General features: G+C 40.1%; 1 protein-coding gene across 1 annotated transcript in view; it reads left to right on the top strand.

The window, feature by feature from the left end:
• The window catches only part of SYDE2 (synapse defective Rho GTPase homolog 2), a 61,245-nt gene extending 50,363 nt beyond the window's left edge, over positions 1–10,882 (top strand). The window contains exons 7-8 of the mRNA XM_019626414.1: positions 9,156–9,220; positions 10,767–10,882. Of these exons, the coding sequence (XP_019481959.1) occupies positions 9,156–9,220; positions 10,767–10,820 (119 nt within the window). The 3' untranslated portion in view covers positions 10,821–10,882. The remainder of the gene's footprint in view (positions 1–9,155; positions 9,221–10,766) is intronic.
• The last annotated feature ends 1,499 nt before the right edge of the window (positions 10,883–12,381 follow it).

The raw sequence follows: 12,381 nt of genomic DNA, 5'->3' as shown, positions 1-12,381 counted from the left end.
ATTTTATTTATTTATATATATGTATATATATTTTTCCCGTTTTTTTAATGACGTGTTTCTTTTGGAACTAGAATGGACTTAGGAAAATAAGTGACAAAAACTGGGTTGGTAAATTTTGTAGTAATTTTTTGCTGCAGAGTTCAGTAGAAACAATTATTTAAATATGTGTATGAAAAAGTGCATTTCTAAAATGCTTTTGTTAAAATGTATCATTTGTTTCTTTACAAAGATTGTGAGCCAAAAAAATGTCCTCTTAATTTTGGCCTGATTCACTTTAGTGTGCACTTTTTGCTAGAACTTGAAAACCTATTTTTCATCTTATTAAAAGAAAATATTTTCATCAAGTTCAATGAACTCTATAAATAGAACTCTTAATAGAATAGCAGAGGCCACTTTGGGAGAGTGATGCTACGTTTAATATTTTTCTTTTTCTCAATGTCAAGGGTTTGTTTTAAGCAAGTGAGAAAAATGCCTAAATATTGTCGCCGACTTGGGCTCACTTAATCCTTATTTGTTTGATAAGGCCATTGGCATGCTTTTAAGTCATTTGAGTTCATCTTTCTCATTTTTGCTTAATGGAGGTATTTCTGTAGTGCAAACTTGGCTTTGGCCTCAATGTGCTACCTACTTAGACTGGCAATTCTACTCTTCAAACTAAACTTTCAAGGAGAGTTTGAAAATTCCAACTTTAGAAAAGTATAATGGATATTAAATCAAAAGCGAAAGTCCCTCGCATTCAAGATGTTTTTGTGAAAGTTATGAGACAGCAAGCCTGCAGCTCACATTTTTTCACAGCTGAAGATATTGAACAGTGACCCCTTGTTCTTGACCGTTTTTCAAGAAAAGGGGTGGCGGTTGCCAGCCTGTTGCATCTGTTCTTGTCTAACTTTTGTCCCCCTCTTCCCCCCACCATAGCCATTGTAAAACCCACCTTTTAACCTAAGAGCAAGTTTGAATCATTAAGTAAGTGAAAACAGCTTGTCTAAACTGGTAGATAAGAAATGTCAGAGCATAAAGTGCAGTCTGTCGAAGGTTATGACTGTTTGATCTGTACTTAATATCAAAACAGCTGTAAAACCAACCAAACAATACATAAAAGACGGTGCCTTAGTGCCTTTTTCCATCAACATTTTATTATGAACATTTTTAAATATAAAGAAAAGGTGAAAAGTATACATTGATCATATATCCACCATTATGTTTTAATTTTTGGTACTTTTTTTCCAGTTTCATTTTTTAATTACATTTATTGGGGTAACATTGGTTAGTAAAATCATATAGGTTTCAAATGTGCATTTCTATAATATATCATCTCTATATTGCACTGTGTGTTCACCGCCCAGAGTCAGTTCTTCTTCCATCACCATATGTTTGATCCCCTTTTCTCTCTTCTATCACCTCCCCTCCCCACTTACCCTCTGGTAACCACTAAACTGATGTCTGTGTCTATGAGTTTTTGTTTCTTTGTCTTGATCATTTGTTGCTTTCAGTTTTATATCCCACATATGGTTCTCAACTTTTTCTGTCTGACTTATTTCACTTAGCATGGTAATCTCAAGATCTATCCATGTTGTCGCAAATGGCAGTATTTCATTTTATGGCCAAGTAATATTCTGTTGTGTATATGTAATTTTAAGGCCAGTTAAAGACTTCAGTACACGTCACAATATGTCAATTTGGAAGCCAAAAAATTGAATTGGAGATGAACTTTGTGTGATTATAATTAACTTCTAAAAGAATCACGTAATATATGAATTCACAAATCCTAGATTTCATCATGGTTAGAAAGATCCAACATTGCTATTAATAATGCCTAAAAAGCAATGCATATTTTGGATATCTAGTGATCCTTTCCACATTACTTTTAACTACCCCAGACTTCCATCATTTACAGACAACCTTCACAATTTCTACCATATTCAAGTACTATGTGGAATATTTTCGTATTTTCTCTAAAATATCTTTTTAACATTAATCTGTAGAGTCAAACTTCATATTGATACCATCAATGGAAAAGCAGTATAATTTGTCATTAACAAGTTAACCATAGTTTTTTCCTATATACTAAAATAAATTCATAACGTACACCTTGGCATGCATACCATACTTTGGGAAATACTGAGTTATAGTCCCCGTTTTTCTATCACAAATATTGGGACATAAGAAAAGTCAAAGCTGCATTGGAAGCTGGACACACAGATGACATCGGACTCTTTCAAGGTACAAAAGCCCCACATCCAGAGTTGCCTAAATCTCACCTTGAGTTGGCAATGGAGAGAGGTGAAGTGTTTCTTATAGCAAGGCTAAGAAGGGTCTGTCTGCAGCCTGTCTGAAATTGTCCCACGTGAAGCCCATGCTTCACGAGCCTTCTCTTGTGGACCTCAGCTGCCCTGCAGCCCCCACACTGGCAGGAACAGAGCCAAAGCCCAATCCCTGCATCCTGAGTTTCTACTTTGGGGACTTCGCAGAGCTATGACCCTGGCCACATTTTCTTTTTCATTTTGTTGCCTCTTATCTTTTTGTCTCTCTCCTACCAGCATATCTTCCTCCAAACTATACCTCTATGATAACATAGGTGTGGTAGGAGACTAACAACACACCTATCTTTCCCTTTTGAAATGAGAACCAAGATATAGGAGCCAGACATATGGAGGTCACAAGACCAGGTTTACTACCGATAAAAGTAAACTCGAGAATATGGCTTGGATCTCTCGCCAAGTGTGCTGCTTCCTTCACCTCCTGTGATCTGATCATGTCCATTCTCTCTGGCAGAGTTGATTTAAAAAACAAACTTCTGGCAGGGGTGGAGCCTGTCAGTGCTCCAAAAACAAACAAACAAACAACCCAACCAAACAAACAAAACGTGCTGGCACTGTGGGTGAGAAAACACAGAAGGCACCCAGCCAAGCATGCTCAAGTCCTGCTCAATTCACCCCTCAGGTGAGTCAGCTTTGTGACGTGGGAAGAGTAAATGAGGGAGGCAGCGAGAAGCTGGAAGGGATCCTCCCATGTTCTTTCCTGTTAAGAGAGGCAGAGGAGTTCCCTCCTTTTATGGAAACATAAGAAGTACAGGATGCTATCTCCTAACAATTACCTCCTATTGCTTCCTCCTGTAGTGATCAAATGTCACAGGATGAACTTTGGGGTCCTTTGTCAAACGGAGCAGGAAATGGGAATGCCAAAAACAACATGTAAAGATTTTCCAGGTAATTGCAGACAATTGCTGCCATTGGGCACCTTGGTTAATCTACAAAGTGGCCAAAATTGGGCATATTCTCCCCTCCCTTGATAAATCCTTTCCTCCTCAAGCCCCCGTGGTCAGGTGCCAGCTCTGGCGCCTTGAGCCTCAGTATCCCAGCCAGTCTTCCCTTACTCTCCCATGCCCAGCAGAGTCTGCCTTCTTATCTGTCTCCAGGGAAAACTTGCCTTCCATTTGGTTCTGCAGTCTCACCAGTGAGTATGCAGTCTCATCATCTGATTAAAATACTAGGGTATTAATGATGGTAGCGTTTATTAGTACTTAATTAAAAACATTTTTTAGCATCACATATTTTAATTAAAAAATAGTATATTGTACAAAAAAATGTTTAAGAATTCAAATTCCTGTAGTATATGAATACACAATATTTCCCAAATTACTATCAGCATGTATATAGGAGTTGTTTTTAATTTTAACTTATACAGTCATTTTATTTATTTATTTATTTATTTATTTATTTATTTTGACATTCAATATTATTTTATATTTCAGGTGTACAGCATAGTGGTTAGACATTTATATAATTTAAAAAGTGGTCCCCCTGACTAGTCTAGTACCCACTTGGCACTATACATAGTTATTACCTTATCATTGACTATAGGCCCTAAATTTTACTTTACATCCCCATGACTATTTTGTAACTACCAATTTGTACTTTTCAATCCCTTCACCTTTTTTCACCTGTCCCCCAACTCCCTTCCGTCAACACCCCAACAAATCTAGTATCCTTCTGAACCATACATAGTTATTACAATATTATTGACTATATTCCTTATGCTATTCCCTACATCCCTATATCTACTTTGTAACAACCAATTTGTACTTCCTAATCCCTTTCTCTTTTTTTACCCATACCCTCAATCCCCCTTCAATCTGGCAATCATCAAAATGTTTTCTGTATCTATGAGTTTGTTTGAAGTTATTTTGTTTGTTTTGATATGATAGATTTCATATGTAAGCAAAATCAAATTTCATCTCTTTGTCTGACACTCCGTTCAACACACTAACTTCCAGGTCCATCCATGATGCCTCAGATAGGAAGAACCCATTCCTTCCCATGGCTGAGCAATATTCCATTGTATACTCCTATGTCTTTTGATTGGAGCACTTACTCCATTTACAATGAAAATAATTATTGATAGATATGTAGCTATTGCCATTTTATTAGTCATAATCTTGATCTTTTTTTTTTTTCATCCTAAAGAAGTCCCTCTAACATTTCTTATAATACTGGTTTGGTGATAATGAACACCTTTAGCTTTTTTTTTTTTTCTGGTGAGCTCTTTATCTGTCGTTTGATTTTAAATGATAAGCTTACTGGGTAGAGTACCCTTGGTTGTAGGTCCTTGCTTTTCATCACTTTGAACATTTTGTGCCAATCCCCTCTGGCCTGCAAAGTTTCTGTTGAGAAACCAGCCAACAGTCTTATGGGGACTCCCTTATAAACTACTAGTTGCCTTTTTCTTGCTGTTTCTAGGATTCTGTCTGTCTTTAACCTTTTCTATTCTAATTATAATGTGTCTTGGTATGAGTCTGTTTGGGTTCATCTTGTTTGGGACTCTGAACTTCCTGTACTTGTGTGTCTATTTCCTTCACCTTGAGAATCCTTATAACCATTGTTTTGAACTCTGTCTCTGGTTGCTGCCTTTATTTTGTTTAGTTCTTTTTCTGGAGTTTTCTCCTACTTTTTCATTTGGGATGTATTTCTTTGTTTCCTCATTTTGGCTGCCGCTCTGTGTTTGTTTCTATGTATTAGGTAGATCTGTTATGTCTCCCAGTCTTGGCTGGGTGGCCTTATGTAGCAGGTGCCTTGTGGGGCCCTGGTACAATTCCCCTGGCCACCTGCTCTGGGTGCTCCAGGAGTGTCCCTTGTTTGGGCTGAGTGTACCCTCCTGTTATAGTTGAGCCTTGATTGCTATTGGCATGTCAGTGGGTGGGATTGGCTCTCAGGCTGATTGGCTGTGAGGTTTGGCCACATCCACAGCTTATGGGCTACTGTGTGTGGGGCTTACCCCACTGAATGGGATTTACCCCAGTAGGCTCTGGTCCCTGTTTGGACCACCTTAATGTGTGCTGCTTATGGGGCTATTTGGATGGTGTTCTGCTGTGGATTGTAACCAACCTCCAAGTATTTTGTCTGGGCCTCTTGAGAGGGACTCCAGTGCAGGCCTAGGTCACCCACTGCCTATGACCAGCTGGGGACTACCTCGTAAGAGCTATAAAGCTATATGCAGTTGTTCGCTGCCTATGCTAAAGTTGGGGGCACGTAGGAGAGGCCACGCTGCAAACCAAGGACAGCTACCCCCAGTATTAGGCCTGGGGTACCTCTGTAAAAAGCCAGGACACCCCGAGGCCTGCTGCCACCTGCCAGCTCCCTTAAGGTTCAGCCACTGATAAAGCCTTGATCGGTACACTAGTTGGGTGAGGCAGAGTCTCAGGGAGTCACTAGAGTGGGAAGAGTTGTGGTCACCAAATTAATGTAGATTCTGGTTTAGTGCTAATGCTGACCCTGGAGCTACTCAACAAAAGTCTCAGAGCACAATAGGCCAGTTGCTGCCCACCTGGGACCTGGGGGGCTCCGATAATTTTCCAAGAAAGAGTGCAATGCAGGCAGGGTTGGCTGCTCAGGAGAAAGTGCCTCGTGTTGGGGGAGTTGGGTGGGGCAGGTTCCCAGTGAGTCAGCAGGGTTGAGCAAGCGAAGCTCACCAGACCAATTTAGATTCAGATTTGGCCTATGGAGGCGGGTTCAACACAGAAAAGATGGCACCCGCCTGCCGGCTGCACAGGAAGAGGACCCACACAAGGAAAATGGTGACTGTTTTCTGGCCCTGCCTCAAAGCCACACACCTCAGTCTGTCCTTTGTATGCCTCCAATGCCTCCTGAGTCACCATTCCACTGCCAGAGCCCAGGGTGAGTGCCTGGGGATGAGAGAGTTTGTGCGCCAGCTATTTAAGAGGATGTTGAGGTTTCCTGCAATCTTCTGTTCCACCAGAATGATGGAATCCCCAGTTTTTTACATCCAGCTTTATGGGGGCTCTTTTTTCTGGCTCTACTCTGGGCTGGGGAGGCTGGTGTGGGGCTGGGGCCTTTCACTTCTCCAGGAGGAGCCTCCATGGCTGAGATACCCGTCCAGGTTAGAGGCCAGCCCGTTTCATGTCCTCACCCCTCCTACAAGTTTCAACGTGACTTCTTCTTTATACCCTTAGTTATAAAACTTCTGTTCAGCAAGACCTTAGATGGTTCTCCGGGTTGATTGTTCTATAATTTAGTTGTAATTTTAATGTGTTCATGGAACGAAGCAGGCACCGTGTTTATCTACTGTGCCTCACGGAGCTCTCTTTGTATCACCTCTTTATTCATCCACTCAGGGACACCCAGGTTGCTTTCATGCCTTGGCTATTGTAAATAATGCTGCAATGAACATATGGATGAGCACATCCCTTAAAGTAGCATTCTGGGTTTTCTTTCAGATAAATACCCAGCAGTGGGATTACTAGGTCCTTCTTTGTCTCCTATTATAATTTTTGTTTTAAAGTCTATTTTGTCTAGTATAAGTATAGCTACCCCAGCTTCTTGTTTGTTTGTTTCCATTTTCATGAAATATTTTTTTCCATTCCTTTACTTTCCACCTGTGTGTGTCTTTTGATCTGAAGTGAGTCTCTTGTTGGCAGCATATGTAAGGGTCTTGTTTTCTTATCCATTCAGCCACCCTGTCTTATTGGAGCATTTAATCCATTTACATTGAAAACAATTGTTGATAGGTATGTGGTTATTGCCACTTTATTCATATTTTTTTCTTTTCTCTTAAGTCCCTCTAAGATTCCTTGTAATATTGGTTTGGTGGTGAGGAACTCCTTTAGCATTTTCTTGTCTGAGAAACTCTTATCTGTCCTTCGATTCTAAATGATAGCTTTGTTGGGTAGAGTAATCTTGGTTGTAGGTCCTTGCTAGCTGTAAGGCTTTGATTCAGCAAGATTTCAGGTGATTCTCAATGATGGTTGTTTTGTAGTTTAGTTGTAATTGTGATGTGGTTGTGAGAGAATGTAAACACAGCGTTTATTTACTCTGCTTTCTTGACTGGAACTGTTTTTTGTACTTTATTTTAAAATGAGAGATTACCAAAATCCTTTTAAAGAATATGCATAGGAGAATATCGAGGAACTTCTTTAATTTCTCTCAGTTCTTTCTGTAAACTCTGGGCTCCATCAATGTTGCTGCTACACTTCCATGTCATGTTCACTTCTGAAAGATTGTCTGGAAAATTGGAAGTTTATTCGTTTAAAAAATTTGTTGTATTTAGATCCATACAGTCTAGAAACCATTAAAAGTGAAAAATAGTTATGAATTTCAATTGTTTAACTTATTTATTAAGGCTAAAATAAAGCAGACACTTGCCTTATTTTAGAATTGAGTTAGTGGTGTGAAATCTTCTATTTTACACCTTCTTTCCTTCTCTCAAAGAAAAAAAAATATCTTAGAATATCACATGGACTTAGAAAAAGTCTCCTGATTTTCTGTCCTTTTAGTTTGGAGCATTGGCATGATTGCAGGGAAACACAACCTATAATATTTCCCATGCTTGTTGTGTGTATTTTTAATATCCTGTTTGTGAACAAGAAAGCATTTGGAAGTAATTACACTTTTTTTTTTTTAACCATCGTTTACCCAATAAACTTCTGTGATTGGTTTCTTTGGTGTTTGGGGTTCTGCTCTGATTTTGTGGAGGTGTTTTACATGAGCCTGAGACCCTCAAACACCTCATCAGCCATGGAAGAAGTGAATTCATCACACAGGGTTTAATTTACCCTTCAGTAAGATATTTAATTTCTGTCATGGGTCTTTGCTTAGTGACACAGTATCTGACCTGGCAATAACAACCTAGCAACCTGGGGGAACTCCACCTACCCCAAGCAGTGCTCTGGGGTTGGGGGCCCAGGGCAATGTTAATTATTTACAGTGCTGGATTAGTGAAGCTGTGGAAGTGGACCCGGGCCACCGTCTGGTGGAGTCAATCTCCTTTTCATCTGAAGTGCACACGGACAATGTTTGTTTATCTGAGGTCCTGAAAATAAGCTCATTTAATTCTGTAACATTTCTTGGTGGGTAAAAATAAATTTGTAAAGCTGAATGATAATTAAACTTAATCTAAATAAATCAAGCATTATTAGAATGATAATTTTCCTGAGTAGCCAAAAGCATTTTAAGTTCTGCTTAAAAAAAAAGAGAAAGCTACTAATCCAATTTTAAATACTATATCCAATATGTCCGAGCTCATTTAAAAATGATCAAAGGTTAATATTTTGNGTTATTTGCTTCATAATTGGGTCATGGCTTTTGGAGATTTTTGGTTTTCCCTGGAGTAATAGCTGGGTTTTTTTTTTTTTTTTTTTTTGGTCAGAAGAAAAATGCTTTCTTCACTATTAACACTACTTTTATCATAATATTGAATTACCAAGTTTATTCAGAGTGTTTCAGCTCTCATTCTGGGAATCCTGAAGTATATTCTTGCTTTTATTTTTTTTTAATAGGAGAAAAATATTTTCACTATAACCCTGAAATCATTTTAAGCTTCTTAATCAGCTTTATCAAACTTGGACAAAGTGATTTTTAGCTATCATCCTGGGATATGTTTTCTTTGCATACCTATATATTTTTTATTGTTTGTATTCCACTCTTTCTTGATTTGAAGTATATTTATAAGTACCTCCCTGTTCCCCCCCACACACACACACACACACACACTACTGGTTCATGGGAGATAAGCTTTGAGTCCCGTGCCTGTCTGACAAGGCCTTTATTTCTTCTCCATACTTCATTTTGATTAGACCTGCAGTTCTAGATTCAAACTCCTTTTCCTTTAGAACTTTGAAAGCATTTCTCTATTTTATCTTCTAGCATCCAGTTTTGGAGTAATCCAGGCAAGAAAGATGGTGATTCAGACCAGGGAAGAAGCAATGGAGGTGATGAAAAATGGTTGTATTCTGGATATATTTTGGAAGTAGGAGCCAAAAGAATCTACCAGTTGACTGTGAGAGAAAGGAGTAAGGCCTAAGCAAAGGGTGGAGTTACCATCAAATGAGATGAAGATAATTCCACTGTATGAGTATTTTTAAATGAGCTCCTTGGAGTGTGTTGCTGTTATTAATATAGTCGTTATCAAAATGTCTTAGAAAGTCCTGTTAACCATAAGTACTAATGCTTTGGTACCTGGTAATGCTGGCCATAGAGCCATTGCAAGAATAAGAAAGCAATAAGACTTCATATATATCTAAGAAAAGTACCACATCATAACTGTCTTTGGAAAATTTCAGATTGTGCAGCTTTATATAAGGGATTCTAAAGAAACAGGCTGGGTAGTGGTATGGTTCCTGAAAAGAATTTAGTTTCCAGACCACACAATGACTGAATCTTAGGATTTTGTCATTTAAAAACTCCAATTTTTAGGTCCTTGGGTAGTGATAGAATTGTATCATGTTTAATAATAACACGTATTTATTTGAGTAGTGTGGACCTTAGGACTTTGGTGCAAAGAGGAATGATCTTTCACACTTTCCCCTGCTCAATGTTCATTTTTAATTCAGTAAGTCTCATATTTGATAAACATTGAAATTCCAGAAATCAGAGTTCTTGACTGCATTCTGACTCAGCCAAAAACTGCCTGGCTAACTCAGACAGAAATTGAATTTCTTTAAAAAAAAAATATTGTGTTAGAGGAAAGGCTGTTTTAGGGTGCTAAAATTATGTTTTATATCTGCTTGAGCTATGTTGACCAAAAAGTCCATTTTGGGGGCACTCCTGATTTTATTTATTTATATATATGTATATATATTTTTCCCGTTTTTTTAATGACGTGTTTCTTTTGGAACTAGAATGGACTTAGGAAAATAAGTGACNGCCGGCCCTCAAAGGTTAATATTAAACTAGGCATGCAGAGCCCCTACTTAAGTTGTATTTGAGAGTGAGAGGCGCTCCCATTATTAATAACAAAACTGTTAAAATCAGAGATTATTGCTTAATGTGTGTGTGTGTGTGTGTGTGTGTGTGTGTGTACTTGAGACCAAGCAAGAAAAGGAGGTGCTACATTTATTAAGCGCCAGCTATGTGCCAGGTATTTTATATACATTGTCCTTGTATGAGGTAGGTACAATTACTATCCCCATTTTACAGATGATGTAACTGCGACTTAGGGGACTGTGCAGCTTGCACAGGGTGCGAGGTGATAAAGCTGAGATTCAGACTCAGGTCTGCTAGGATCCCAAGCCCTGCCCCCCTCCTTTTTTTTTTCTGAGTACCCTGTATGCCAGACCAAAAGACTTAGGGGCAGAAAAAGAAGACTGGATTGACCCACAGTGCAGTTGGGAAGGGGAAAAGTTTGGAGTTGAGGGGCTTGGAAGGATGCATGCCAGTTAACTCTATTTTCATTCATGCCCAATATTCCTGCATCTTCAATTATGGGCACTTAGCTTCCTAGCTTGAGCCTCAACTGTGTTCTCTTCTGGGATTCAGCAGCTCTGGCCTGTCTGCCAAGTGGAGAGTCTGGGCGAGAGAAAAAGACATTAGCTTGAGGAGCTGAAGAGCCTCAGAGGGAACTCATCCCAGAGAAGGAGGAGGCAGCACAGTGAGTTTGCCTGAGCTTCAGTGCCTCAGAGAGAAGTGAGCATGCTCACTGGTCCAACACTCATCCTACCCCGTCCACTTTCCTTCCATCTCTCCTTCCAGAGGCACCAGACCCGCATCCAGGTGTGAAAGTTCTCTCTGGCTTCTCCTGATCTCTCTCTAGTAAACCTTTTACACCTCTAACCTTGCCTTGGAGTTTGCTTCTTGCAGCACTTGAACTAGCACAGAAACATTGTCCCAGCACCTTCTCCTGTGTTCCAGGATGTTAGAAAGCTCTAGCACAGTGAATGAAGGGAGCCTTGAGTGCCTTGTGGATGTGGGCTTGTTTATAAACATATTTGACTCCGCCTTCATCCCAGGGACTAGAGGACACACCTGGAGACCCTTTGCAGAGGATGAGATACCCGGTAAGCAGGTGGGACAAGATCCCATGAAACTTGGCTACCGCTGTTTATGTGACCCCATTGGTAGCTATAGGAGGTGAGATATGATACCTGGAAAAACTGAGTTTATAAACACACAATGCAAATATCATACTGAACCAATAACAACGGCTATCATAAGCAAGATGAATCCCATGTTTCAGTTTCTATAGCAAGAATCATAAAGTCATGTTATATTTATAAATTAGGCAAAACAATAGCAGACATATTTACTGCTTGCTACATGCCAGGTGCTGTACTAGCTTTTCACTTGATAACCCTAAGGCAGACACTCTCTATCCATTAACCCCTTCTTCTATGCTCATAACACCTTGCTTTTGTTTGAGAAAACAATGTGCCAGCCCCAGGTAATGGCTTATGTCACACAATAATGTTCCTGTTCTCTGTAGTTCCAGCTTCTTTTGCACTGAGGGTTGGCCACACAGCCCAGTTCTGTCAGGGAGACCTAAGCAGAGTGGGATTAGGGGACTGGGAAGGCTACAGGGCACAATCCCTCACCTCCTCAGGTCTTTTTTCAAATGTCACCTTCCCAGTAAGACCTAACCGGAACACGCTGTTTAAAACTGTAGTCCCTGGCAAAGAGTATGCACGCAAAACACCTTTTTTTCCTCCTTTGAGCAAACACATGAGAACAAACTAGGGAAAATCGCCAGAGAAAACGCAGAACAGTGAACACAAAGGCCCTGGGACAAAACACACCTGGCATATTTGGTGACTAGGAGGAGGCTGGCAAGACAGGGCGGCGTGATGGAGGGGAGGAGAATGAGAGATGGAACCAGGGCGACAGCGGAGGGTCTGATCACACGAGGGCCTGAAGGTCACAGTGAAGCTTTCGGCTCATACGTGAGTGTGATGGGAAGCTGAGGAGGGCAGCCCCTGACTTGCACCTGACATTACCATCTGGCTGCTGTTGAGAGAGATGGAAGGAGGCAATGCACATGCATGGAGAACAGCTAGAAGGTTACTCCAACCGTCCGTCTGGTGGTGGCATGGACCATGATAGTAGCAGTGAGGATGGAGAGAAGTGATCAGGGGCTGTGTGTATGTATGTGTGTGTGTGT

The sequence above is a fragment of the Hipposideros armiger genome, unplaced genomic scaffold, assembly GCF_001890085.2.
Source record: "Hipposideros armiger isolate ML-2016 unplaced genomic scaffold, ASM189008v1 scaffold_675, whole genome shotgun sequence".
Taxonomy (NCBI): Eukaryota; Metazoa; Chordata; class Mammalia; order Chiroptera; family Hipposideridae; genus Hipposideros; species Hipposideros armiger.
This window is presented reverse-complemented; position numbering and strand designations above follow the sequence as displayed.